Here is a 27,317-nt window from a genome sequence, read left to right as displayed (position 1 = left end):
AGTCCATGGGTAGGATTGTTCCATCTCTCCATTCGGTTCACAGTCCATGGTGAGTCCATGGGTAGGATTGTTCCATCTCTCCATGCATTTTAATCTTTGTGAACTTCAATTTGAGAGCTACACTTCTGTGGTTTCTTCCAGTAATGCAAATTACTATATTGACAAACATGTGCAAGTCAAGTGGCTGGTGCTTTTCGGTCAGAGGCTGTGAAAGCCAGGAGTCTGGTTCTACTCAGCGCCCTGGCTTCTCGGCTCATCGGGGCAGTTAGTTCTGCACAGAAGAGGCTGTTTCTATGGGAGGAACCTAATGTTCTCTCTAAATGCCCTGCCTGGGGGGCAATGCCAACCCACACTTCCTTCTCTTATTCTTTCTTGACCAAGTGAGACGTCTTCAGCGCTCTGTTCCAACTAAGCGCTGGCCAACATCACTCATTCCTCCCCCTGCCAGGAATGGCGACTCAGGACCCTCAGGCCAGCAAATGACATAAGATTTCTAAAGCCTGGTTTCAAAGATTATCTATTAAAGAGCTGGTTCTCTTTCTTGAGGTTCTAGTAAGGATTGATGTTAAATCAGAAAAGAAACATGAGAACATCCATATTCTTCTTGATCCACATCCACATCAGAACACAGGCAGGACTGCACTGGAGATTATCTGACACTTTATTTTAAACATTTAATCAAGAAAGTAGCCACTGGTATCTTCCGGCTTTGCATCTCTAGCACAAGTGGGTGGTGCATCTTCACTCCCAGGACAGAAAGTACACGTTGCCCAGTGTGTCTCCCACCGCAAGCTGCAGCGCAGAGCCGGGGCCCAGCCAAGGTTCCAGGCAGCTGACAGCCGCCTCGCACTGGAACAGACCCAGCTACAATGGGGAACGAAAGACAGCAAGATGAGGGCTACAAGCCTAGGGCCTCCTTATTAACTTGTTTTTCTCTCGCAGCAATGCCTTTTATTTAGAAACAGGTTAGTTGCACATGACAGCAAGGATAGGAGAAAACAATTTTGCTCTTTTGTACATTCTTTGCCCAAGTTTGCTCTCTGTGGCATCCCTTTAGCCCTCCTTACACACGTACACACTTACCAGCTGCATACTGGGTCTCTCCCACAGTTTAACATCTCTGTCCTTTGAAGCTGTCACCAGCAACCCAGGCAGCACATGGAGGGCTGTGACAGAGCCCGAGTGAATCTTGGAGGGGAAGAAGGGATGCGGTGAGCTTTCAGTGGGCCCTCCTCGGTCAAGGAAGCATCCACCTGTCAGACCGAGAGTCTCCTCCCCTCTGTTTGTGACCCATCCCTCCAACTCACCTTTCTGCGCTGCTGAGTCGCCAGCCGTGGGGGTGGGGACCAGCCACCTGTGCTGCCGTCATTCACAGATGAGGCTGTCTCTGGAGTTGGGGTTTCAGGCACTTCTGTTTTCTGCCAGAGGTTGCCTGTCTCCCATTCTCCTTCAGGGGTACACTTGGCGAGTTTCCATAGCATCCCATCAGAGCTGGCACACAAAAACGAGGACTCTGCCATTTCAAGCACAGAGCTTAGAGCTGGGTTTCCGGCTTCATAAGACCCACCATTCCCTACAAGGCATCTCCAGACTCTGTGGGTCCTCCCATCCCACTCACCAGATTCCGGTTTGGCCTGGGTTACCAACACGAAGGTCCCAGTAGGATTCTCCAAGTCCAGCTGAAACTCAAGTTTCTCTTCAAAGTCCCCTGACTCCTTCTGCCTCTACGAAAGAGTGGCCCATTCTGTTTAGCCTCGTCATAGCACCTGACCCTACCCAGCCAAAGCAACGGTTTCAGCTCTCAGCTGCTCAATTCCTTAACTGTAATTCAGACACAGTAAAGAGTGTGAATCTTTTTTTTTTTAAAGATTTTATTTATTTATTGTCAGAGAGAGAGAGATTGAGAAAGCACACAAGCAGGGGGAGTGGCAGGCAGAGGGAGAAGCAGGCTCCCCACTGAGCAAGAAGCCCAGGACTTGATCCTGGGACCCTGGGATCATGAGCAGAGCCAAAGGCAGACGCTTAACCCACTGAGCCAGCCAGGCGTCCCTAAGTGCACGCATCTTAAATGTACATCTCGAAGAACTTTTCCATATATATACACATCCATGCAATCACTGCCCAGGTCAACATGTAGAACATTTCCATCACCCTAGAAACGTGCCTTCATGACCCTTCCCAGTCAATACCAGAGCACCCCCACCCCCAGAGCTAACAATACTCTGAGTTGTGTCACCATATATTAGCTCTGCTTCTTTAACTTTATTTGAACGAAATCATGTAGTAAGTACTCTTTTGTATCTGGCTTCTTTCACCCAACGTAACATCTACGAGATGGGTCTATATTGTTCCAGACTCTAGTACTCGCAGTGGCAAGACGAGAGACATGAGAAAAAAATGCAATTAAGGAAACTTCTACGTTGATGGTTTCCCATGATTTTTTTTAAACACTGGAATCCTTTTTTTATCAATAAAATCTTATAGGGAAGCTGAAACCCGCTATAGAATGCTCTTAAGTAGAGCTGCTCCGGTTGACAGAAGAGAAAGGAATTTGCAACCAGTGCCCTTCCCTTCCTCTTACCCTCAATCATGGCCCCAGGGTTTTAAAAGTACTGGCCCTGGACCAATGTTGTAACACACACTCACATAGGACTTACTAAGAAAAAAAGGCCTCCAGGTTCCACTGGCTGCAGGACAAACACACCATAGTCTTGATGGGTGGACAACAACATAGCACATTCTGAACAGTGGCTGCTCCTGGTTTACAAGAAAGAAAGAGGCTGAACCCATGAACATCTCTCTGTAAGACCCCAGTGTTTTGTTCTAAGTTAGACCCAAGTTCATAACCCACTTTGCCTTTTTCTGTAGCCTGAGAGGAAACAGCTTTTTGGATCCTACCAGATTACAGAAGGAGCATCCCCTGGCTTCATGCACTGTAACTGCAAACCCGCATCGGCCAAGAGGAGGGAGTGACCGTCTGGAGCCAGGGCCACACCTGTCAGGAACCCTAAGTCCTCCTGCAGAACTCGGTTCAGGTGAAGACTGCAACTCACAAAAGGTACAAGGGCAAAGAAAGATCCTATTTTAGTCCGCCTCTCTCAGACTCCTCGGCTCCCCATGAATTCCTCAGGAGCGAAGTACAGAACACAATCAATGACCTTCCCTACAAATTCTCTTCCTCTTTCTGTTTTTCTTCTATCAGTATTCATTATCACCATCCCCTTACCTGCTCAAACGAGGAATCTCTTACCTTCTTGTCTTTTCCTTCCCTCCTGACCTCCAACTGATCAATAAGCACTGTGGATTCTACTTGCCAACACATGCCTAAATCTCTATTCCTCCTTCTCATCTCCCTGCCTGGCTCGGGGCCCACACTATGTCTTCCCTGAACTAGAGCAATGCTATGAAGGTGGTCTCCCTGCCTCTAAAATCTCTCTACTACTGTCCATCTTCCATACTGCCACTGGAGTCCTCTTCCCAAAGTGTAGATAATTATTCTCAAAATCCTTAACACTATGCCCTCTATAGCCTGCCCCCAGTTTATCTTTTCAATCCAATTCCCCCACCCCCCTGCCCCCACTCTCACCAAGAACCCAACTACTCAGCTGTGCCCAGAATATACCATGCACTCTCATGCCTCCCTGCCTTTGGTTAATACCAATTCCGCTTCCTGAAACACCATTCCCTTCCCTTATGGGTCCAGAAAAGTCCTACTCATCCTTAAAGCCCAACCTCAAATAGCAACTCTTTTTATAAATTTCTCAAATTCTGGGAGTTATATAGACCTCTCTCTTCATTACAGCACTAATCACTCTGCTGATTGCTGGTGGTTTACTTAAGTGCATATTCCTCTACCGTGCTTCCTAAATTAAAAGGTAATTTCAATCTGGTTCACACAGCCTGGCTCAGAGCTATGGCATAAAGGAAGCACTTCATAATTATTATTTATTTTGGGGAGTCAAAAACAATTTCCCAAGGACTTTTCCCCACTTAACTAACATCCTATTGACCTAGTTCAGAAGTAGAGGTGGAGTGATTTGCACAAAATCCGGGGTATAGGGAGACCATCTATGTATCACATTAACCCAGCTGCCCCATCTCACCTGAAATTTCTGGGTGTTGAACCTTCCTGCAGTTCCACTTGCCACTCGCTGACCTTTTCATCAGCGCTGAGAACAATCAAGGTGTGTGCCGAGTACCACACCAGAGCACTGATGTGGCCTGGAGCCTTGTGAGCATAACAAGTCCATCTCAGTCCTCCTGAGGAGCCAGGATTAACCCCCTTTCCCCTCCCAGCCATCTATGAACATACCAGTCCACGCACAGCTGGGGCAGAAGTCACACAGACAAGCACCAAGGTTGCCCCAACTCACCTGTGCTGTGGCCACAGCCTTAGCTTCATGCCACAGGGTTAGTTCCCCAGTTCGATTCCCAGACGCTGCCACGGAACCATCTGGGGCCCACGCCACAGCAGTGATGGCTGCAGGACTCCTGGGTGTATATGTGTCATCTGGAGAAGGAAGGAAGTGATGCATTAGAAGCTGGACCACCACTGAGACATGAGAGGAGATATCAGGCCACCCTTGACCTTCATGGCCCCAGTAACACACCCCTCTTTCATACGTTGCCTCTCTCCATGCCTCACTCACCTGCTTCCTCAGGGACCTGCCAGAGCCGGACGGAACCATCCTCTGAGGCGGTCAACAGGAGGCCTGAAGTCTCCGAAACTGCGGCTGCACTGATTGGGCCACTGTGTCCCAGGAGGGTGTGTGTTTGAAACACCTAGGAGGAGAGGATGGAGGTGGGACAACAGGGGGTCAAGGCCACAGGAGGCTGTCCCCCTCTGCCCTCTCCACTCCGTCCACCCCAGTCCTTTCAGGGAACTCACCAAGAGTGGATGCCACAGCCGTGCGGCCCCATCCAGTCCAACAGTCACCACCAGAAGCTCTGACCCAGGCTGCCCAGCTGATAAGGCACAGAGACGAAGTGAGAAGAAGGAGAGAAGCGGGGGGTGGGGGTTGGGGGAGAAGGGAAGAAAAGGGAGCTGATGTTTCCCTACCTGCCCGGGGCTCCAGGGCAGCTGCACAGTGGCTGATCGGTCCCAGGTGAGCAGGGATGCTCGTCAGCTCCACGCCCTGATGGTCCCACACTTTCAAGGTCCCATCTCGGCCCACAGACACCACGTGTTCTTCCTGCCCCAGAGCACGGGATCAGAGCAGAGTTGCACTGAGCAGGACGTAGGGAGTATGACTCCTACCACTGAGGTGAGGGCTGAGCACTAAAGGCTTAGGAGATGTCCAAGAGTGCAGAGAACCCAGGGACACAGGCTGGGTGGCTCAGGACTGCAATCCTCCACGAGGCCCGGATACCGAGCTGCCCTCTCCCTCCCCTCACTCCAACCCTCCGTCTCAATACCCTCATCCTGCTCTAATCCAGGCCCGGGCACCTCATTCTTTATACTGCTTTTGCCTTTGAGATTAGATACCCAATGCACCCAGGGTCCCAAAGCCTCCTTAGCCCTCCCAGGGCCCCCAGTGAGCTCTGCACCGCCTCCTCACCACGGCCACCACGGCGCTCACGGCACTCTGATGACCTAGGAACTGGCCAAGCTGCTGTTGCCGTTCTGGGTCCCACAGCCCCACAGAGCCGTCACTGGAACAGGAGACCTGCATAGTCAGAGGTTAGAGGAGTGGGATTATCAGCAGGCCTCCAGCATTTCAGTAGGTTTATAATGTTGGGGGGGGGGGTGGATTAAGGCTTGTGATTAAAAACATAGGCTGTCCTGGGTTCAAATCCTAGCTCCACCATTCTTTACTTTATGACCTGTGGCAAGTTCATCTCTCTGGGCCTTATAAGGATTCTCATCCAGTCAATGAGGATAATAACACTGTAGCTATTTGATAAGGCTGCTGTGGGGCTGGAACACCTACATGAAGGACTGCCTGGTACATACTGAGCACTGCATAAAGAGTGGCCATTGTCCTTGTTATTAACATACTGTCAGGGCGCCTGGGTGGCTCAGTCATTAAGCGTCAGCCTTCAGCTCAGGTCGTGATCCCAGGGTCCTGGGATCAAGTCCCACATCGGGCTCCCTGCTCTGCGGGAAGCCTGCTTCTCCCTCTCCCACTCCCCCTGCTTGTGTTCCTGCTCTGGCTATGTCTCTCTCTGTCAAATAAATAAATAAAATCTTAAAAAAAAAAAAAAACATACTGTCAGTCAACAAACCCAGACAAAGGTGAACAGTCTGCAATGCCAAGGAAAGATCCGGCTACCAAGAAGGCAGGGGTAGAGAGCAGACTATGACAACTCTAGTCAACTGATTCTCACTCCTTTCTCATCTCTTCTTAAGAAGTGTGGGGACTGTGCACTGGGAAACTAGGCTTCACCAATCTTGAATGCATAATTTGAGGGTTGTTTTTTTTTTTGCCTTAGGACCAAAGAAATCACAGCAGTAGCCTCTAACTGCAGGGAGGGTACCCTAAACCATTGGGGAGACAGTTCTGTATTCTTGTTAAGAGTGTAGGCTTTCTTATATTTAGTGTTTCAGCCTCATCACTTACATGACCTTGGAAATGTTCTTTAATCTATCTGAGCTCAAGATTCTTGTCTGTGAAACAGATAGTAGTACTGTCTGCCTTACAGGGAGTTGTGAAGACTAAGTGAGGCAAGACATATGAAGAGCTTAGTTCAATGCCTGGCACATACTAAGTGCTCAATAAATGTCAGCTATTACTATTACTATAAATGGGTGTCAGAAACAGGATGACATGGGCAGTGTGGTCCTCCCCCAGGAACCCTGCTGAGCTCTGCCCACCCCCACCCCTTCCCTTACCAGTCGGTTGTCTTTGGTCCAGGCACAGCCAGTGACCCAGTCACGGTGACAAGCAGAGAAGGAGCAAATCAGAACAGGGGCTTTGGGCATCCGCACATCCCAGCAGAAGAGATTCTGGATAGGTCCCAAGAGAGGGAGCAATCAGGACCATAGGAGGGAGGTAGGAACATCAGGGCCATTTCCAGCAAGAAATTTTAAGGGAAAAGGGAGTATCAAGGAAGGGATGGTGGACAGAAGCAGCTTAGGAGGTGTGGCAAACCAAAATGCCTCAGAAGCCACGGGAAATGGACTGTTGAGGAATCCAGGGCCCAGAGGGGCTGTGGGCTCAAGGTGGGAGGACCTCCGTGGCTCACCCGGTCCCTGCCCCCAGTGGCCAGCCTGCCTCCATCGGTGCTGAAGCTACAGCAGCTTACGGCAGCCTCATGTTCCCGGAGCTCAGTGCCACAGGGGAAGTCTTCTGCTTTCTGTGCCAGTGTCAGCAACTGCCTTGGCCAGAGGCGCACTGTGAAATCTTCTGCATTGGAAAGAGGGAGAAAGGAAGAGTCCCTGAAAGAGGAAGTGAGACGGGACCCCAAGGACAAAGGCAATCACGGGTGAGCACGATATTCGACGACAGCGAGTCACAGGCTGTGGACAATCTGAGTGACAAGGGTCAGTCATCATATGAGGTCACGGGACAGGGACACCAGGCACTCCCAGCTCTGGCTCTTCAGCTGTCTAACTCCCTGCTACACCTCCAGACCCTCCTCTTCTCAAGTGACCACTATCACTTGGACCAAGTATCCTACCTAGAGAGGACTAAGACCACTCTGCATTTTCACCTCAAAATCTCTCCCCTCAACGTAAGGGAAACCCAGCCCTATACACAGCAAAGTCTCCACCCAGGCAGAAACTCAGAGGATTACAGGGATTACAAAGAGGTCCCCGAATCAGGATTTGGAAACAAGAAGAAACAGTCCAGACTGATGATGCAAGAGAAATGCATTTAAAAGCACTTTGAAAGTTGTAAAAATAATTACGTGTGTTTCCTGTACACATACACATATAAATGGAGGAAAGGTATGAGCATATTTAAAAGGAAGCTGCCCACTGCCCAGCAGTACCTGAAGCAGAAGCCAGGAGTTCTTTGGAGGTGGCCAGTCCCAACACGGGCTTCTGGTATCTGGACAAGAGCCAGAGGGACTGAAGGGAACTTTCCTGGAGAGCCCAGCCTCGCAGGGACCCGTCTTCTGCACCGCTCACCAACACCTTAGGGCTTAGCCAGACCAGTGCAGACACTGCTACATCTAGTGCTTGACGCTGAGCCCCCTGGGGACCTAGAGCATGTGGAAGAAACAAAGAGCGGGACACGTGGAAAGGGAGTTCAGGGTGGGGAGGCTCTTTCCAAAGGCTCAAACACCCCATCCTCTCTCCAGTACCTGAAGTGATTTTGTAGACCCTGATGCCATCTGCTCGGTACCCAACGGCCACCCGATCACCATCTGGGCTGAGAGCCACAGAGAGGGCAGGAGAGAGAGAGAGGGAATCTAGGCACCCCCGGGGCCGACCTAGAGATCCAGACCACACCTGAACCTGAGGGCCAAGAACAGGACTTAAAGACAGACCACTTCCACCCCCAGAGTGAGAGCCACCCCCATTAAAGTCCTCCTCCCCCTAAAGTCCTCGCCCCTCTTCTCCTGAGGGCGGCCCATGCATACACTGCACCCTCTCCCTGCAGCTTGCACCAGCGAAGCTCCTCCACACTCTCCCCCACAAAGGCTCCACCCTCACCCAAATAGGCCTTTCCTCCCCCCTCCTCCTAACCTACCACCAGCACTCTGCCACCAGACCTTGCCATCCTGTCCGGCCGTCAGGAACTGGCGCCCAGCACGCAGGAACCCGGCAGCAGCCACACTGCCATGGTGGGCAGGGAAGGCAGCTAGCCGTGCCCCCTCGAGCCAGGACCACAGCTCCACCATGCTGTCCAGCCGACCCACAGCCACAACCCGCCCAGGCACACTGAACGCCAAGGTACGGACAGAGGCCCCTGGGGCTCCCAGTTCCTACACGAGGAAGCAGAAATGGAACGTGAGGACCTACTCTCAACACAAACCCAAAGTGAAACAGAATGTGGACGTCCGTCAACCCGTATCTTCAGCTCCCACCCTCTTGGGCTTCCTCCCCCAGGGCGACACAGGACCTTCTCACCTTGGTGGCTTTGAGCCCATCCACATGGAAGAAGCTGAAGCTGCCAGCCCAGCTGCCTACAGCTATGACCTGCCCCTCTGGGTGGAAAGCAACACAGTTCAGGGGCCGGGGACACGTGTGCTGGAAGGCCAGCTGCCCATGGACTGTGTCCCATAGCTGAAGGAGAGAGAAGGAGAGAAAGCTAAGTGCCCAGGACAGATGCCTGACTTCTCAGTTCCGGAGGCCACCTTGTCCAGTCCCCTGCCCTCAGCAGGAAAGGCCTTCCCCAGGCCAAGCAGTCAACAGCTCTGCCACACGAAGAGAACAACTTCACGGGGCTGACTTGGCATTTAGGGCCACTTTGACTACCACTGCCCCTTGGTCATTACCTTTAGGCATCCCCCTAGGCACACAGTGGCCAGCAGCCGACCGTCTGGGCTTAGGCAGCAGCCGGTGATTTGGTACTGGTGAGCACTGGTCTGGAGCACCCTATCCCAGGTAGACAAAGTTAGACTTCTGGGACCCCCCGACCTCCCACCTCTTTCCCCTGCCCCGGGGGACTCCCAACAAGCAGAGAAGGCCCTCACTCCAAGACATGGGGGAGGGGCCCCTTACCGACAACCTTGCTGCAGGTCCCAGAGCTCCAGAAGCCCATCAAAGGCAGTGAGAAAGAGGGCCCTGTCTGAGAGGAATGAGCAACAGGAGACCCCATCGCAGCCGCTCACCAAAGACTTCTCCTCCTATGAGAACGAGCAGGGAAGCACGCTCAGGACATTCCCCTGACCCCCAGTGTCCAGCTACATCAAGCTCCAACCAAAAAGGAGGCCAAGGCAAGAAGGGCTGGAGAAAGGGTGGCCCTCTGGTCCCACATCAGGAGCACTTATTAAAAGTGAAAAGCTTTGCACCCCACTCCAGATGTAGGCCAAGCCTTGGTTCAAGTGGGGCCACTTCTTCTCCCCTCCTCCCAACCCCATATGCATCCTCAAGTCACAGAAGATTCTGATGGGTCTGTATGTATGCATGCATATATACATGGCGGTAGGGCGTGATATGGGTGGGAGGCAGAGAGAGGGAGTGGCTGTGGCTGTGGGACCCACCTCTCCAGCCTAATCTGCTGTTACCTTCCCTTAAGAACCTTCTGCTGCAATCATTCCCAGCAATCTCCTGGAAACATTCTCCCCTCTGCCTTTCACTCAACTAGAATGCATGCCCTTGCCTGTCCCATGTTCTCCTGGAAGTACCCAATGCACTCAGCTCTTGTCTACGTCACATGGCTATGTTTTGGTTCCTTTTCACCTTGCATGTCATATCTTTCAACAAAACTGACCACTTGGTGGGCAAAGACAAAGTCCTAGCCCTGTGTTTTTGCAATGCTTAATACAGTACAGCCTTAGTACAGCCTTGAATGGAAGGTGCTCAGCAAATACTGTGGAAGGCGTGATTGACTTAACACCAAACCTTTGATCTGATGTGAGGGAAATACAAGTTGCTGAATCAAACAGGGTGATAACAGGTGGGGCTGGCTTGCTAAGGTCTTCAGGGCAATCTGTGAGGCTTTTTCTGGAGACAAACTCTGCCCACCTTGAGTGTCCTACCTGCCAGGTTCTCAGGTCCAACAGGTAAACCATCCCATTGGCAGTGCCCACGGCAGCTCTTTGCCCACTGGGGGAGAGGGCCACTGCTGTGGGGGATGAGGAAACTGCCAGAGACAGGCTGGAGCTAGAGAAAGAGTAGGAAGAAAGGAAGGAAATGAGGAATTCAGGGAAGGAAGGGAACGGAAATTCACGTTTGCATTCCTGTGCCTGAATCCCCCTGCTCTTGATGGGGACTCTGGTCCGCCTTTTCTTCTCCAGTTTCAGAAAGGGCTGTAGCTTGCTCTCTGGAGAGCTTACCAGCATCCGGGCCCATGGGCCTTACCTCTGCTGGCCCTCCACAGTGTGGGGTTTATTCAGCCATCGTAGTGTGAGCTGGAGGCGCCATCGCCGGAAAAGCTGTGGGGCCTGGAGGCAAACAGGTGAGTCCAGGGGCTGGTTGGCTGCCTGCTGGGGCAGGAGCAGGGGGTACTGGCTGAGGACTGGAGCCTGCTGCCTCAGGAACAAGTGAAACACAGCAGTGTCAGCCTCAGGAAGACTTTGTTTGTCTGCAGGGATTGAGGAAGCTGTGGAAAAGATACAGACCATCACTGGGGAACCAGCCTGGACGCCCATTAACCCCAGGACCAAATACAGTCATATGATGTGTCTAAAATGTTAAGTCTTGAGGCCTTCTGGCCCTACTTCAGGAATACCTGTTAAAAGTACAAAGCTTTAGGCCCCACTCTGGACCTAGGGAACCAGAATCTGGGGACCCAGAGATCTGCAATTTGAACAACGTTCCCAGGTAATTTTATGCCTGTGAGAACCTTTGATCTAAGAGATCTGGGCAGAAGGTCCCCCTGAAAATCACCTGCTTACCCTCTTGGCATTTTCAGCCTGGAACAGAAATTTAACTGTTCTTTGCGTTATACCTCCTGCCCCACCCCCAGCACACCCCTGTGAACACACCCAGGAGGCCAATATCTCAGAGAAGCCACTGACTTATCTCACCATAGAGGGCATGGGCCTCCAGGAGCTGAGAGAGCAGACCCAGTTCCAGGTGTGCAGCAACCACATGGAGATTGGTAAGGAATTTTGCAAGAAGGCCACAGTTCCCGCTCTGGAGCTGGGAAGGTCAGATTGGACTTATTAGGATGTGAAGAAGCAGGTGAGAAAGAAGAGTCTAGTTCTAGGCCCTGCCTGTGCAGCCAGGACCTCAACCTAGGAGCTGGGACAAAGGACCTGGAGGGAGAGGGCAGGAAAACTGGACGGAGAAAGGTAGGGAGGGGTCATGGCAGTGGTGACAGTGGTGGTGGTCAAGGGGGATTGGGGTCTCAGAATAGTCAAAGCAGTGCTTGGGAGAAGGTGCCTATGGGATCTCGAGACTAACCAGGTGGTAAGGCAGATCTGCCAGAGCCTCAGGGAGGCAACTTCGGAAGGTGCCTGAGGCATCAGGGTCACAAGTCCTCCAGAGTTGAGCTGCAGGTGTGGGTCACAGAACAGACATTGAGATGGGCTCAGCCCTAAAGCATCTCCAAAGATCGCATGCCACAGGTCACAGCAAAAGCCATCCACACACTGGAGTGGCAGGTAAGAGGGCCAGCCGAATGGGAGCACCAGTGGGTGGTCCTGGCCTCCAAGTGCAGGCCCCACTCTCAGTGCCCTGGGGCCAGTTTGGGCCAGTTCGGGCTGCAATCACCTGCAATGAGGATGTGTGCTGTCTTCTCCAGCCCCGGCCTCTTCCCATATCGGCATTTAGCTGCTGTCCTCAGGGGCCCGGCAGGGAGGCAGAGCCGGGCACCAGCACGCTCCAGGGGGCCCTCCCCTAGCAGACTGTCCTCATGTGAGGGAAAGAGGACAGGAAGGCGGGGAGTAGGCCTGTCAGTGAGCACCTGGCATAGCTGTGGGCTCCCATGCCCACCCACAGAGTGGTAAATTGAATGGCAGCCCATTCGGGTCCTGGGAGACAGGTGTCAGGGGCTATACCCAGGGAACGATGGGATGAATAAAGGATCACATGGGGCCCTGGCTCAAAGACGGGAAGGCACAGGAGGTTGGTGGGAGCTCAACTGGGGGCAGCTGTACCTGCGCAGACTCTGGACGAGGTAGGCAAATGGGCCCATGGGGTAAGGGTCCCCACTGTTACCAGCTGCCACTGCTTCTTCCCAGCTCTTGGACCCCCTGGGAAGTATCCGCCATGCACTCAGCACGCCATGCAGCTGGTCCACAGTCAGACCTGAAAACCGCGGCTCTCTGAGGCTCTCACCAAACCACACAGCATACCCATCCCATGACACCTGGTCCTCCTCACGCCACTCACTGAGACCCCAAATGAGCCAATGTCATCCAACCTGCGCTCTCGGTCTCCCATCCCACCCCAACCACTGACCACTACGTGTGGCTTCAAGGGTGGCCAAGGCTTGGGGAAGGACATCGGGGCCATGCTCTTGCTCCAGGGTGCCCAGGATGTGCTGCAGCAGCAGGGGGACAGTGGCAGGCAGGGTCCGGAGTCTCTCAGACACCTGGGAGAGGAGGGAGACTGGGCTTCAGTCAGTGGGCGGGGAGGAGAAGAGGCAGCTTTCATTGTGGGGAGGGGAGTGGGCAGCAGGAGGAACCATGGGAAAGGATGTAAAAAGAAGAGAAAGGGTGGGGGAGGAAGGGGGTAGGGGTGAGCTGAGCATGGGGAATGGTGATCGCAAGGTGGCGCAGGATGAGGGTAGGAAAAGTAGAGGGATGGGGGTGAAAGAAGCTGAATGAAGAATGGGAAGTGGATTAGGACTGAGAAAATGAGGGGTGAGGATTTACGTCCCCAACCAACCTGCTCATAGAGCGTGTAGAGCCTCAGGTGATCGGTGACCAAGCGCAGGTAGAGCGGCAGGGAGGACCCCCGCTTCACCAGCAGTAGCCGCATCTGACAAGACAAAGGGGCCTCAGCGCGGGGAGCAGAGAGCCTGCCACAGCCAGCCCTCAGCCCCGAGCTCCACCGCGAACGCCAAGCCCACTGCAGGGTAGTGACTCCTCTGAGAGTCCCCAGCAGGCATCACCTGATGGCCTCACCTCAGAACACAGCCATCCCTTCCCTCCACCGCTCTGCCAACCAGCCTCTTTCCGGAAAGCTCCCATGGTTCAGCCTACCCCACCCAATAACCACAGCCTTACGCCTCCCCTCACGGGGACAGGCCCTGGGAGGCCATTCACCAGGGGGAAAAGGCTGCCTGGTATTATAAGGATTCCCAGTTATCTTATCAACAGCTTCCCCCTGGCACAGAGTTCCTTCAGAAATGAAGGAGCAGGGCTGCACGGGGTCCTCACACCCACCGGCCCTGGCCTACATCCAACCTGGTTGTTAAAAGGTGACTCCTCCAGCCGCTTCCCGTACAGAGCCAGCTCTTCTCTCACCAGCCGGGCCCGGGCAGACGGCTCCAGAGGCCCCAGGGCCACCACATGGGCACCTTGGCTCTGCTCAAGGGTCTCCCGCAGGCCCGCATCAGTAGACATGCTCAGTACCATATGCACCCGCTGTGATATTTGGGCAAAAGGAGAAGGAGATAGAAGGAAAAAGAGAAGGACAATGTGGGAGAGGCCCCCTTCCCCACTACTGCATCCCACCCCCACCTCCTTCTCACACTCACCAGGGGAAGGCTCTTCGGGATCCAGTCTGAGACTGGTTGCCCATGCTGACCCACCAACCTGTCAGCCCCATCGATTATCAGCACCAGAGTTTGGCCACTTTTCAGGGACTGAGCATACTCAGGCAACAGCCTCTGCTGGAGCTCCCATACCAGGCCCCTGTGTGTGCAGGGTAAGGACCGGGGTCAGGAGGAGAGGGAGATACATGGGTGGTGTCACGTGGCATCAACAAGGCTCGGCTAATGGGGGATACGCACCGGTAGGTGGTGGGGAGGGCACCTGGCTTTTGCAGTTGGCTATGCAGATATGCACAGAGGCGTCTGAGCAGGGTGAGGGCAAGACCCTGGTCTGGGCGGGCCCCTGAAAAGTGGAAGAAGACTAAGGGGGCCACCTTGGCCCCATCAGGAGCCTTCAAGGCTGACACAAGAGATGCCTGCATGGAAAGCAAAGAGAAAACACGGTCACATTTTCCATGCACGACCCCATGTGGCCCACTTCCTTCGCCCACACAACCTTTCCTTCCTCCTGCCCAGGGCTCTGAGATTATGTACCAGGAAGGCCGTCTTGCCCTGTCCTGACTGCCCAGTCACCAGGCTCAGCCTCTCTCGGTGCAGCATTAGCTGCTTCACCGTGTCCCGAAGAAGGTGCGGTCGGGCAGGACTCGGTGGGTTCTGCAGCTGCTGGAAGGTGGCCTGGACCAAGTCATCATCTGGAATGGACGCTGGCTGTTCCAGCTGGGCCCCAGGCTGAGGGCAAATGGGACAGTAACTGACAATGTTTCCATGCCCTTAGGACCCCCAGGCCTGAAAACTCACAGAACCCCCACTGAGTTACTTCCCACCCAGGACTACCCAGACCACCCTACCCCCTCTCCACTCCTCTGGCCATGGGTGCTCCTGCTGACCTGTAGGTAAAGCTTCTGGATCATATTCCACACATCCTGCAGAACCAACTGCCCAAACTCTTCCAGACCCCCAGCATAGGGCCGGCCAGCTGCCACACCCCCCCACTCACAGGGGTATCTGTGGGCAAAGTGAGCACAAGCAGAGTCAGACTGCACCTGGCTCCCCTCCCCACATCTCTCCCTGCAGGGGCTCTCTACCTCCCCTAGCTCACCTGCGACAGGTAATCCCTTGCTGCCTGCTCAGGAAGCTCTTCAGTTCTGAGATCCGACGTGCAGCCTCTTCAGACTCAGAAGTAAAGTCAGATTTCCATACATCCGGCACAGAGCTGACCCCCAAAGATAACCCAAGAGTGGAGCTACGCTCAGACCCCAGCCTCTCTTCAACCCCAACCATCAGACCTGGCTGTGGTTCCCCGAAACTCCACAAGTGGGGAGATCTGCTGGCTTCAGCAGCAAGGCTGATTTGGTGCCACGAGGCAGCTCTCTGAGCCCTGTGCTCTCTTCCAGCCTCCTCCCTCCTACACTCTGAATGCCAGGGAGAGAAGATATGGCCACCGAGCCGCGAGGCCCAGAGGCGACAGCAGTACCTGAGGAAGCTGGAATCCCGGAAGTAGATGAGAGCTTGGGCAGAGGGCTGCAGGCGCAGGCCCCGGTCCAGGAACTGCATCACCTCCATCTCTGTCACAGAGCGGCCTGGAAGGTACCGCTGCGCCTGCGGGGAGAAGGCAGAGGACAGATGGGTTCGGTCCCGGGTCACACTAACCCCTCCCTCGAGACCTGCAAAGGTCCCAGGCCTCCTGCATCTCAGTAATGATCCCTCCCCCCAGCCACAAGCCAATAAAACACAGCTAATAGCTAACATTTACTGAACGCCTGTCATGCATTGAGCATTTTTAAAAACAGGTTTCCAATTCTCACAGTAACCCTGCAGGATAGACACCACCATTCCTCTTTGATACATGGGGAAGTTAAGGCTGGGTTAGGATAAGCCATGTCCCACAGAGTCAGGCAATCTGTAAATGACAGAAGGGAGATCAGAACTCAGATATGTCTGAAAGCAAAACCTAAACAGACCTACACTCTTACCTCTCGCATCCCTTGGCCAACTGAAAGATACTTCTCAAAGGAATCCCTTCATCTGGGACTTGGCCACTTGCACAATCTTCTGCCTGGGATTCACTTCAAGTGTCAAGGAGCTGCCTGTCCACAGTCCCAAGGTTCCTGACACACTGGGGCTTCTCTGCACCCCTGCCCCAACCTTTGTTTCCTCCCCAGACCCTGCTCCCAACCTTGCTGTCTGCCTTACCCAGCGGAAGTGAGGATGGTCAGGGAGGTTGTAGTTGGGGGGAACGTAGCCATAGCGGGAGCCCAGAATCCCCACAAACAGCTGTGCATTCTCCACCTCCCCCAGGCACACTTCCAGTTGTCTGCAGACATGGTTATGGAGGCATCAGATCAGGGGATACAGGTACACATAGGAAGACAGGGCCATGGCTCACAACTGAGCAAAGCGGAGACAGGCTGCTCTTGTTAGCATCCAAAGAGCCCTAGGCTCTCAGCCTTCCTTGCAGCCTCCACCCTACGCATGTCAGTTCTACCACTCAAGCCCCTCGTCCCTGACCTGGCTCCTCTTCTCTGTGGCCCCCTCACCTGTTCTTACGGGTCTCCTCCTCAGTGACGCCCCAGCGCAAGTCGATGGCATGAAGGCTGATGTGGTGGGGGGCCGCTCGGGCCTGCAGCGCTGGCAGCACGGATCTCAGCAGCAGGTCCCGCTCCCCGTGCATGTCCCGGAAAGTGGAGGAAATGAAAAGCCGGATGCTGTGCCATCTGGGGGTAAGCAGAGGCCTAGGCTCAGTCTAGGGATGGGCCTCACAACCCAATTCCACAGATGCGCCTGTGATCACCCTTCAGCACAAGCCAGCACAAGTAAGGTATGACGGACAGCAGGGGGTGTCCAGTGGGCCTCAGAGCCTCAACTGCACAGCCCTGGAGCTTAAACCCTACTTGCCATTTCTCATGCACCCTCCTTGGTCAGCTGATTATTAGACACTTACTATTTGCCCACGGTGTGCTCATGACAACACGGTGAGGAAAGCACAATCATTATCTCTATTTTACTAATCGAAAAACTAAAGCTTTAAGAAATGAAAACCAACTAGCCCAAGATTCAAGCTACTATTTGGCAAAGCTGTGATGAGAAAGCCGGAACCTATACTCCTGAGCCCTCTCCTTGAGCCCGCCTCACAGACTGACCCCCTTCCCCAGTAGAGAGAGGAGTATGCTCACAATGTGACAATTTCCTCTGTCAGAGAAATCCCTACCTGGGAAAGAGGAAGCATACCTCAAGCAGCATCTCAACAGCCAGAAATGCAGCCACCTGCCCATAGCCTCTCCCAATTCACAAAGGCAAAGAAACATAGACTAACCCAGGCTGGGAAACCGGAGCCAAGGGGCTTAGAGCATTTTCTTCCAGTGGCCGGAGAGACAGGTCCCCTGTCTTTCCTGGGGGTGGTGGAATCTTGAATATTTTGTCCATTTGGCCCACATGTTCTAGAAGACGGGAGGCCCCACGCTCAGCAATGAACCTGACATAAATGTGACCGAATAAATAAGAGCGAATACCAGTGGCAGAAACAGATCTTCCAAGGGGTCAGGGGACAAAGATGTAGCTAGGGAAGGTCACCCAGTTAACTGGAGCTCCTTAAGGAAACAACCATAAGCAGGGAATGTAGACTTAAAATAAACCAGAATGCAGAACCAAGGGGGGAAGGAAGAGGGAAGAAACCCAGCTCTAGTCCCTCCTGCTATGCATGCTTATCATGGGCTTTCTTTGGGTCAGGGGCAATTAGGCTGGCAAAGGTTAAGATTAAAGGTTAAAGATTAAGGCCATCAGCTCTGTATCAGCCATAAAAGTTCCTTGGAGAAGGAGGAATGCGCATGATAATAGCAGCTGGGGCAATGGAGGCATACAAAGGAAAAGGTAGGAGAGAAAACAAGTAAATGAGAGAACATGGAGAGAAAGACAAAGCAAAAAGATTTCTGTAAATTTGGTGTCTATAAATAAATTTAGCATGAGACTTCCTCTGGATCAAGAATGGAACAGAGGCCACAAACAATGAAGAGAAATTTTTAAAAAAATGAATAGAAATAATGTGACCAACTCTTGAGTTTTTCCCTTAAAAGCAAACAGTGCAACCTCCCCTGTCCCTTTTCCTTCTTCATACTAGATGTCATATAAAAATGAGGGCTGGAGCTGGAGCAGCTGTCTTGAGCCATGAGGTGAAAGCAGAGTATTTGAGGATGATGGAGCAAGAAGATAGAAGGTGCCTGGGCCCTTCTAGCACTGTTGCTGCTATACCAGCACAGCTGCAAAAGAGGAATAAGCTTCTATCTTGCTTAAAAAGAGAAGTAAAGGGAGTAGAAGCCAGGTAATCTCTGAAAGATGTTCTAACAAAACCCCCGATCCCTTCAGTGTCCATTCTGTACTCACTTCAGGATCCCGTCAGTGTAGCCTGAGAGTGTCACGTTATTGGGATTCGAATCTGGTAATCTGGCAAAGGAAGAAGCAGCCACTACCCATCAGAAACCGTGCCAGGAACACAGAGTCACTGCTCTCTAGGATGGATACCCCACTTCTGCACTTTTAATAGGGGTACGTGCTAGGCTAGGGCTGGGGTGGATCCTCACAAAGGGGCATGGAGCTAGGCTGAAGACTGCAGAGAAGGTTCTAGTACTTAAGAGGCAGACACAGGGACGTGCCTAGTGAGTGGGAGCGTCCCAAACTACAGTAGGGGTAGAGAGGAAGTCTGGAAACCTATCTTCTGGCACTGGACAAGAAGTTTGAGCATCCTTACATGCTACATGTCCTTTCCAGGGGGACAGCAACAAAGAGGCACTTGGAATTCACATGCTGCCAGAAAAGCTGCTTGGCCTCATTTACCAGTCTGTCACACATAGTGTTGCCAAAGAGGATGACCCTGTCCACCTGTAAGATGAAAAGGAAGGGGCTGAGATCAGGGAGCAAAGCGACAGAAGAAATGCTAATAAACTCAGGATATCAAAGGAAGAGCTCCCTGGGGATTAGGGGGTTGGGACAGCTCCGAGGGGAATGGAAATTGTCTCTCCAGAGAGCATTTAGGATTGAGGAAATCACTACACCCTGACACAGAGGGGCAAGAAAGTGGAGGGAAGGAAGGTGGTGTGCTGTAGCTGGTTCATTCAGGCTCACAGAAGCTGATTGATAAATTTTTAGGGGGGCGCTTGTGCGGCTCAGATGGTCAAGTGTCTGCCTTCGGCTCAGGTCGTGATCTGCAGGTCTGGGATCGAGCCCCACATTGGGCTCCCTGCTCAGCGGGGAGTCTGCTTCTCTTTCTCCCTCTCCCTCTACCTCTCCCCTCTGCTTGTGCTCTCTCTCTCTCTCAAATGAACAATGAATAAGTGAAATCCTTTTAAAAAAATATTAAAGTAATTTTTTAGTAATTTTGTGAGCCAGTTGTTAAACATGGCCACTATTAAACATTAAATTGTATAAAAAATAAAGGCAACAAATATTCAGAACTCATCACTTCCTAATTATTTTACTACATTTTACCATTATCTACTTTTGGTCTTACTTAACATCTATTGTATCTATATCATAGAAATACCATGTAATGTGTGCTACTGAGCATCACTTCCCAACTCTGTTCACTGATACCACGCTGGTAGCTTGAACTCAGCTATGATAGGAGTATTTAACACCATAGAAATTAGCAAATGCTATTAAACAAAGCTTATTTTTTCCAGAGAGCTGGCTGTGAAGCATTTAGCAGCGTACCACTGGGTAGGGTGCTACAACCAGCTGGGAGTGGAGGTGGGTAGTGTACGTAGTTTGAAAGACAACCTCTGAGAAATCAGAGCCATCAGTTGTGGGGGGCAAAGTGAGAAGGGGGCAAGGGTTTCTCAGGGACTGGGAAGTACTCACAGGAACTCTTTGGGCAGCCAGAGACAGCAGGTACTTCCCAAAAGTGTTCATGGACCATTCACCCTCTTCACCCAAATCCTGAAGGAAAGAGTCTCATGTTCCTTGCTGGCACAGGAGATGGTCAGTAAGCAACAAACACCATTTTCTGCTTGGGAAATCTTCAGAACTGTCTATATCCAAGCCTTTCCTGATTTATCTGGCTGTGTCCAGCACCAGGTCCTTCCTGCCTTTTTGTATGGTGGGGGTGGGTGTCTGACCTGGACCTGAGCCTGGAGCGTGCGGGCAGTCTTCAGGATGCCTTCTTCTGCCTTAAGAACTGCAGTCCTCATAGTGCCTCCTCCACACAGTAAGAGATCCACCTGCTCCGCCCGTGCAATCATCATCCCAATCAGCAGCAGCACATAGTTTATGGGGGGCTGATTGGACAAACATCACAGTGAAATACAGCTCCCCTTCCCCCTCCCCCCTGCTTTTTTTAAGTAAGCTCCATGCCCAACATGGGGTCTGAACTCACCTCCGTGAGATCCAGAGTTGCATGCTCTATCAACTAAGCCAGTCAAGCCAGCCAGGAGCCCCAGCTCCTCTATTTTGAAACCCACCATTGCCCATCCAGCCCTGGAGGTCAAATACCTCCACTGGTTGGGGAAAAGGGACAAAATCCCCAGTTAGGAAGGGACAGCTTCAGCAGCTCTCAGGATGAGCTGGCCAGGGAGGAAGGTGGAGAAGGGCCAGGATTCCTGCCCACATTCAACACTGGGATGTAGGGAAATAAAAATGAGATATATTTTGGTGACAGAAATATAGAGAGAATTAAGTACCAGCCAAATGTGAAATACAGAAGTATGATAATCCATGAACAGGCTTGAGACCACATTCTAGGAACTGTCCTTAGAAACCAAGGTCCGATACTGAGAAGCAAATGCATGCCATTTATTTCAGTTCTGAGTACTTCCTTGGGAAAACCGTGTCTGGGAACAAGAGAGCTTTCAGGATCCCCAGCATCCTACTAACCCCCCACCTTTTAACTTTTTTTTTTTTTTTTTTTACCCCTTGTAGGTTACTCTTCCGACAGAGCTCATCCGTCCCCATGTCCGTCAGATAGACCAAGATGGTGCGGCCGGGCAATAGCGGCAGGTTGTGCTTCACGGAGATGTTCACAGCTGTCTCCAGGGCCTGCCGGTACCGAGCCAACATCTCACTATCGTATTTTCCCCGTCTGCCGGCAGAAAAGGCACAGACAGAAGGGCTCAGGAGTTTCTCTGTTTGCCACCTTGAGGCAGACGGGAAGATGAGAACTTGGCACTCCAGTACCGAGCGTTCGTGCCCCTGCCACAGCCCACCCCCACGGCCGGTAGGGGGTACTGGGGCAGAGCTTCCGGGCTTCCATTACAAAGGCCTCTACTAACCCATTCTCATGGCAGAAGAGGGGAAGTCATCTGGAGACTCACTCTCTGAAATCATTTGCCACACTTCCCACATCAATCCATACCTACTTCATGAGGCAAGACTTAACTGCTCCATATTCTTTAATTGTATTTTAAAGAAATACTAACTCCTATTCTGAAAACTGGAAATTAAAAGAGGAAAGAAGGGAACATTCATCCCACCTTTCTAGTAGAATCTTTACTTCAGGGTAACTGAATAGTTTAAGTTGATAGGACAGGTTCTTTCTAGAGTTCCAGCTAGTAAATATGGGGAATGATAGAAAACTCCCACTCTAGAACTGCTAATAAAAGAACCGGTTCAGGCAAAGATCACCAATGGATGAACCATCAACTTACAGTGAAGAGATCAGGCTATAATCACTTAAAAGAATGGATCAGTCTTAGCATCACGACAAGTAGGACCACCCGATCTTTGGTGCTTCCTGATCCTGTATCTTATTATGAGGTTTAAAAAAAAAAAAAGTCTGGTGGTCTCACAGTGTACAGAGGATCCCCTATGAAATATTCTTGCAAGGAAAAAAAAGTGAAATCTGAAGCTATATAAGCCTTCAGAGTTAATGCCCTCAGCACATGAAATAGAGAAACAAGTTAGAAGACACCATGAGGAGGTTGACAAATCCAGAATGTGGGACACTCTGCAGGGTCCCTGAAGCCAGTTTCCACAGTAAGCCAAGGGCATGAAGACAATGAAAATATTAAAAGAGATATAAGAGACTTAATAATCAAATGTAATGTGTATGCCTTATTTGGATTCTGATTTGAATAAAGTTGTGAAATCATACTTTTGAGATGATTGGGAAATTTGAATATGGACTAGATAATAAAGGATAATACCAAGCAATTATTAGTATAATTACTAGGTATATTAATGACATTCTAACTACATAATAAAATGTATTAAGAGACACGTGTGAAATAAGAAGGGATGAAATAAAATGTATCATATTATTCGGCATTTGTTCTTAAAAACACCTTCCCAGAAAAAAGAAGAAAGGGACCACTAAAAGAACTGTGATAAAATCTAGATAATCACTGAATGTGGCTAACAGTTTTATGGGAGTCCATTATACTATTCTCATTATTTGTGTGCATGTTTAAAATTTTTTCATAATAATGTTTTTAACCTAGAAAATTCAGTATTCTCTGCCAGTGCTATCCAATAGAATTAAGTTACAATTAATGAAACAAAATTAAAATCACACATGTAACTAATAAAAGTTTTTAGTAGCCAGAGGAAAAAAGTAAAAATAAACAGGAGAATTTAACTTAATATGACATTTGATTTAACATATCAAGCTATTTTCATTTTAACATGTAATTAATACAAAAGTTACAGAGGAGATATTTCACATCCTTTTTCATACTGTCCTGAAAATCTGGCACATCTCAGTTCCAAATAGCCAAGTGTGGCTAGTGGCTGCTGAACTGGCCAGAGAAGGCATGTTGTTTGGACTGGACCCCAGGCCTGACTTTTAAGTGGCCCTGGGTTCAGCCACGGATTCATTAGTAGGTTAGATGAGCCCTGCATTTGTCTGGAATGAAGATCCTGTTGAAGCATCTAAAGGACAGAGTGCTGACTTCATCAACCTTACAGAACAGGTTTTATGTCTGACTTTGAGCCTGCTCGGTCATAACTATCTTTATATGTATAAACAAAAAAAAAAGAAAGAAAGAAAGCAAATGGGTCAGAAAATAAAGACACGGAGAGAGAGAAACAAAAAGAACAGATATCATGGAGAAGAAAGAGACTCAGAACCATAGCAGGAGCAGAGAACACCAGCCTACACTAAGAGAAAGGAGAATGCTGCACAGATTCACAGAACCCACAGAAACCAATAAAACAATCCCAGATAATAAACTGGAGGCCCAAATATAGTTTTTTTCTCATGATTTCTCCATAGGACAATGTTAAAGGCGAGGTTTGCTATACAAAGACAGTGAGCCACTGGGGCAAGCATGTCTTCACAGAATAAAAGTCGGGGTTCCCAGATGACTCCCAAGCCCTGTAAGGACACCTCTTCTTGCCCACCCTTTGTTCCCAGATAGGACAGCATGCACACGCACACGCGCGCACACACACACGCACACACACATGCACACACCTGGCCTTTTGTATTTTCAGCTTTTCCCACTTGAGCTGTTCATATATCACCGGTATCATCATTGTTGTCCGAAGTTGCCGACGACTTGGTTTGTAAGGATACCTCCGATATGTCCAATTCTTGTCCTTTTTTGCGTTTCTAGTCATTATCAAACGTATCAGCTTTGTATTGGAAGGCAGTGGCAATGCTGTGTGGCAACAGGTAAGTAAGTGAGTCAATGTCTATCAGGTTCTGTTCCCTCCTTATGTTCTCCCACCAATACCTGTCCTAAGCCCTGACCCTTGAGCTAGCAATTGTCTGACTTCTGCCCACCCCACACCCTGAGACTGGAAGGCAAGAGGCTGAAAAATACCAATGCTCCTAGTTCATCTACTCTCAGACTCAAGAGATAAACAGGATTCGGAAGATAGATGATAATACCTTTACTTTTGAGTCGGGCCTCAAAGTTATTGATGGAATCATGGGCATTAAGGAATCTGAATGGAAACTGCCGACTGTGGATCACCGAATTCTGGAAAGCAAGGGTGGGGTCATGAGCAACATATCAGAGAGTATGGGGGCGGGGCTACTCAGGGGCCTTCGGGGACCGAGAATACGAGATAACCACTCTATTAGATTTGTGGGAAAGTGAGGAAGGATAAAATGGATATTAGAGAAGAGATACAGAGAAAGGTGGAGAAGAAGAAAGAAAAAAGAAAGCTGTCAGGTGAGAATATGAGAAGAGGGAAAGAAGGGAGAGCAAGTAATGGAAGGAGACTGGTTTCTTTTATATCAGACGCCCTCTGAAGTCAGTTACATCACAAAAGTGCCTCTTCTTGGTAAATCAGTGATCCAAAGGAAGTTCTTATACTTGAATCTCTGGGGCTTATCTCCCCAGATCTGTCTCCCCCCTGTCCATATCTCCATACCTGTTTACAGCCCACATGGAAAACAGCTCGTGGCCATGACCTTCCCCAGCCACGAGGAAGACGCAGCAGCATCTCCGCACCCACCTCCAGTCCCCCTGCCCCTCATACATACCTCATGCTGGAGTCTCTGGAGTACAAGCTCGTGGTGGCGGGCACTGATCCCAACCCACAGGAGGTTGCACAGATTCCGAAGCATGGCCATGAAGGGAAGCTTCCCGTGGTCTGTGGAAGGTCAGGCACAGGGTGAGGAAAGCAGACAAAGGATGAGTGAGAGAGGTCAGACCAGAGCAAGAAGTTCAGAGGCCACACAGAAAATTCAGGATGGAGGGAGTGAGGTATTAACATATGATCTACCCTACTCAAAATGTTTTAGAGGTCTGGAAAGATAAAAAACAGGATTGGTCTAAAGTGTGGAGCAAGATTTATAGAACATTGTTTACGAGATGGCTGTTTATTGAATAAACAACTCCTATTACTATTTTGTCTGCTGGTCCAGCCACGAGATTGGGTTCAACTGGCAAAATATGTTCTCTAGGGCACCTGGGTGGCTCAGTTGGTTAAGTGACTGCCTTCGGCTCAGGTCATGATCCTGGAGTCCCAGGATCAAGTCCCGCATCGGGCTCCCTGCTCAGCAGGGAGTCTGCTTCTCCCTCTGACCCTCCCTCCTCTCATGTGCTCTCTCTCATTCTCTCTCTCAAATAAATAAATAAAATCTTTAAAAAAAAGTTCTCTAATATAGAGTAATGATTTCCAAACATTTTAGATGGTGAAACGTGAAATTTCCTAGTGTATGTGTATTTATTTATAACTTGTATATGTGAAGTGTAATCATCGGGTTAATATTTCGAGGCACAACATAACCTAAGGTTAGGTTCACCTTTAATAACAGTGTATGTAAATTCATATTTCAAATAATCTTCCTGGTAATTTTTAAGTTTTCTGGCAAACTTCTTGTGAGATCTGATTAAATAGTCATTATTTTTCATTGAAACGAAAAAGACTTGTGCTAAAGCAGAATTTCACCCCATCACTTTCATATTGTCCATTTGTTCTGTGATGTTAGTATCATCTTCAAATCATAGTTTAATAATAATGTCTTTAAGGCCTATGTCCATTTTAGATGGTTAGTTTAGTTAAGAGTGAATAATAATTCTAAATCCACTTATAATTCAAGGATAAGTTTGGTAAGTCATTATGCAGAAACCAAAAAAGAGTGAGGGGCTCTATGGACGCCCTCGTACTGTGGAACCCCTACTCTTCCTCCACAAACCTGAACTCTCATATGTGCCGTGTACCATACGATACACGGACTAAGTGACCATAGGGGTGCGATCTATATGGTTAAATATTGAGGAAATCCTTTCTTTTAGACGAGGGAAACCATAACTAGGAGGTGTGATATTTTTCCTGGGTACCCCCAGAGGTGCATTCGGACCACTGTAGAGACATGGCCTATCAGTCCCCAGCCCCAACCCCAGGCATTAGCAGCAGCTTTTGTCAAGAGAATGGTGGTGCCTTTTTTTAAGGTGATGTAAGTCTCATTTGAATTACAGCTAGAAGCTTCCAGCCTTCTGGAAGTCCTGCGGTTCTCAAGTCATAATTCTGTTCACAAACTGTATAGAACAATTAGGTTGTGTACACCATGTAAATGATGGGTGACAACTCATAAACTATTACATCCTTTGTCAGCTCATAAATTGTTCTCAACTGTTGCTACGTATGAGAGGTGTTCTAGATCATTTAGATAAGAAATTAAGTCCAATATCATATAAATAAATTGAACATTTATCCTTCAGACTGAGTTCACTGATTTCATTCAAAAAAAACTGTTAATAAGGGGCGCCTGGGTGGCTCAGTCGTTAAGCGTCTGCCTTCGGCTCAGGTCATGATCCCAGGATCCTGGGATCGAGCCCCGCATCGGGCTCCCTGCTCCACTGGAAGCCTGCTTCTCCCTCTCCCACTCCCCCTGTTTGTGTTCCCTCTCTCGCTGTCTCTCTCTGGCAATTAATAAATTTAAAAAATAAAAAAAAACTGTTAATGAGTTATTAATGAGCCCTGTGGTCTCCAAAGAGGGGTCTGTATATCTAACTACATTTTGTCTTATATTTTATTCATATATTTATATTTTTTATATTTTACTTATACATACTTTCAGATCTATATTTATATAATTATATTTTATGTATTTCCTAAAGTACATAATTCTTTAGTACATATATAAAAGCCTTTAAATTATATATATACATTTCTGATGAATTCCAAAACTTTTTTTGCAATATATGATCAAAAAACTCTGGAGACCAGTGGATTAGACTACGGGCATTAGACTCAGCCTACACTTAACTAATGAATCGTTGAACACTGCATCAAGAACTAATTATGTACTATACAGTGGCTAACTGAACATAATAAAAAAAAAGAAATCTTTACTGCCTAGAACATTTATGATTCCATTAATATTAAACTACATGCAAATGAAAAAAAATAAAATAAAAGCTCTATTGAAGTTAAAAAAAAACTCAGCTTAGATAAATGACACAGTTTTAATTTTCAAGGGCAGAGGGAGGAAGTAGAGATGACACATACCAGGATCAGCTATACATCCTGGCTGCCATCCCTGCTACTTTATCCTGTTCCACCCAAGGCATCAAATGTTCGGGAAGAGGCTGTCCCGCATGGGTGTGTGCATGTGTGTGTTTTAATTCCCATGTGATTCTGATGCCTACACCCCCAGCGACAACCACAGAGTGAGGGCAGTGACCGATGAGCAGCTGAGAATTCAGGCTGCCCTGA

The 27,317-nt window shown here is 49.8% G+C and overlaps 1 protein-coding gene across 4 annotated transcripts in view; it reads right to left on the bottom strand.

The window, feature by feature from the left end:
- Positions 1-638: 638 nt before the first annotated feature.
- TEP1 (telomerase associated protein 1) overlaps positions 639-27,317 on the bottom strand; it is a 36,961-nt gene continuing 10,282 nt past the window's right edge. For 3 of the 4 annotated variants that reach the window (XM_027570722.2, XM_027570725.2, XM_027570726.2), the window contains 46 exons: positions 24,637-24,746; positions 24,037-24,127; positions 23,617-23,803; positions 21,117-21,285; positions 20,327-20,485; positions 20,070-20,147; positions 18,961-19,091; positions 18,597-18,656; positions 17,533-17,691; positions 16,757-16,933; positions 16,413-16,533; positions 15,694-15,818; positions 15,319-15,432; positions 15,107-15,224; positions 14,754-14,948; positions 14,460-14,635; positions 14,205-14,361; positions 13,912-14,091; positions 13,391-13,483; positions 12,962-13,094; positions 12,658-12,808; positions 12,272-12,405; positions 11,963-12,051; positions 11,584-11,698; positions 10,916-11,156; positions 10,594-10,717; positions 9,614-9,738; positions 9,388-9,487; positions 9,020-9,175; positions 8,662-8,874; positions 8,251-8,404; positions 7,936-8,148; positions 7,186-7,346; positions 6,833-6,946; positions 5,559-5,666; positions 5,060-5,192; positions 4,889-4,965; positions 4,650-4,782; positions 4,374-4,510; positions 4,104-4,228; positions 2,899-3,042; positions 2,658-2,757; positions 1,619-1,724; positions 1,308-1,513; positions 1,084-1,188; positions 639-864 (listed from right to left, as the gene is read on the bottom strand). In XM_027570722.2, the coding sequence (XP_027426523.2) occupies positions 742-864; positions 1,084-1,188; positions 1,308-1,513; positions 1,619-1,724; positions 2,658-2,757; positions 2,899-3,042; positions 4,104-4,228; positions 4,374-4,510; positions 4,650-4,782; positions 4,889-4,965; positions 5,060-5,192; positions 5,559-5,666; positions 6,833-6,946; positions 7,186-7,346; positions 7,936-8,148; positions 8,251-8,404; positions 8,662-8,874; positions 9,020-9,175; positions 9,388-9,487; positions 9,614-9,738; positions 10,594-10,717; positions 10,916-11,156; positions 11,584-11,698; positions 11,963-12,051; positions 12,272-12,405; positions 12,658-12,808; positions 12,962-13,094; positions 13,391-13,483; positions 13,912-14,091; positions 14,205-14,361; positions 14,460-14,635; positions 14,754-14,948; positions 15,107-15,224; positions 15,319-15,432; positions 15,694-15,818; positions 16,413-16,533; positions 16,757-16,933; positions 17,533-17,691; positions 18,597-18,656; positions 18,961-19,091; positions 20,070-20,147; positions 20,327-20,485; positions 21,117-21,285; positions 23,617-23,803; positions 24,037-24,127; positions 24,637-24,746 (6,320 nt within the window). In that variant the 3' untranslated portion in view covers positions 639-741. Of the gene's footprint in view, positions 865-1,083; positions 1,189-1,307; positions 1,514-1,618; positions 1,725-2,657; positions 2,758-2,898; positions 3,043-4,103; positions 4,229-4,373; positions 4,511-4,649; positions 4,783-4,888; positions 4,966-5,059; positions 5,193-5,558; positions 5,667-6,832; positions 6,947-7,185; positions 7,347-7,935; positions 8,149-8,250; positions 8,405-8,661; positions 8,875-9,019; positions 9,176-9,387; positions 9,488-9,613; positions 9,739-10,593; positions 10,718-10,915; positions 11,157-11,583; positions 11,699-11,962; positions 12,052-12,271; positions 12,406-12,657; positions 12,809-12,961; positions 13,095-13,390; positions 13,484-13,911; positions 14,092-14,204; positions 14,362-14,459; positions 14,636-14,753; positions 14,949-15,106; positions 15,225-15,318; positions 15,433-15,693; positions 15,819-16,412; positions 16,534-16,756; positions 16,934-17,532; positions 17,692-18,596; positions 18,657-18,960; positions 19,092-20,069; positions 20,148-20,326; positions 20,486-21,116; positions 21,286-23,616; positions 23,804-24,036; positions 24,128-24,636; positions 24,747-27,317 lie in introns of those variants that run through there. The other variant, XR_003515754.2, reaches the window with a different exon arrangement.

The sequence above is a fragment of the Zalophus californianus genome, chromosome 6 (genome assembly GCF_009762305.2).
Source record: "Zalophus californianus isolate mZalCal1 chromosome 6, mZalCal1.pri.v2, whole genome shotgun sequence".
NCBI classification, from domain to species: Eukaryota; Metazoa; Chordata; class Mammalia; order Carnivora; family Otariidae; genus Zalophus; species Zalophus californianus.
Note: the sequence above shows the minus strand (reverse complement) of the source record. Positions and strands in the feature narration are given on the sequence as shown.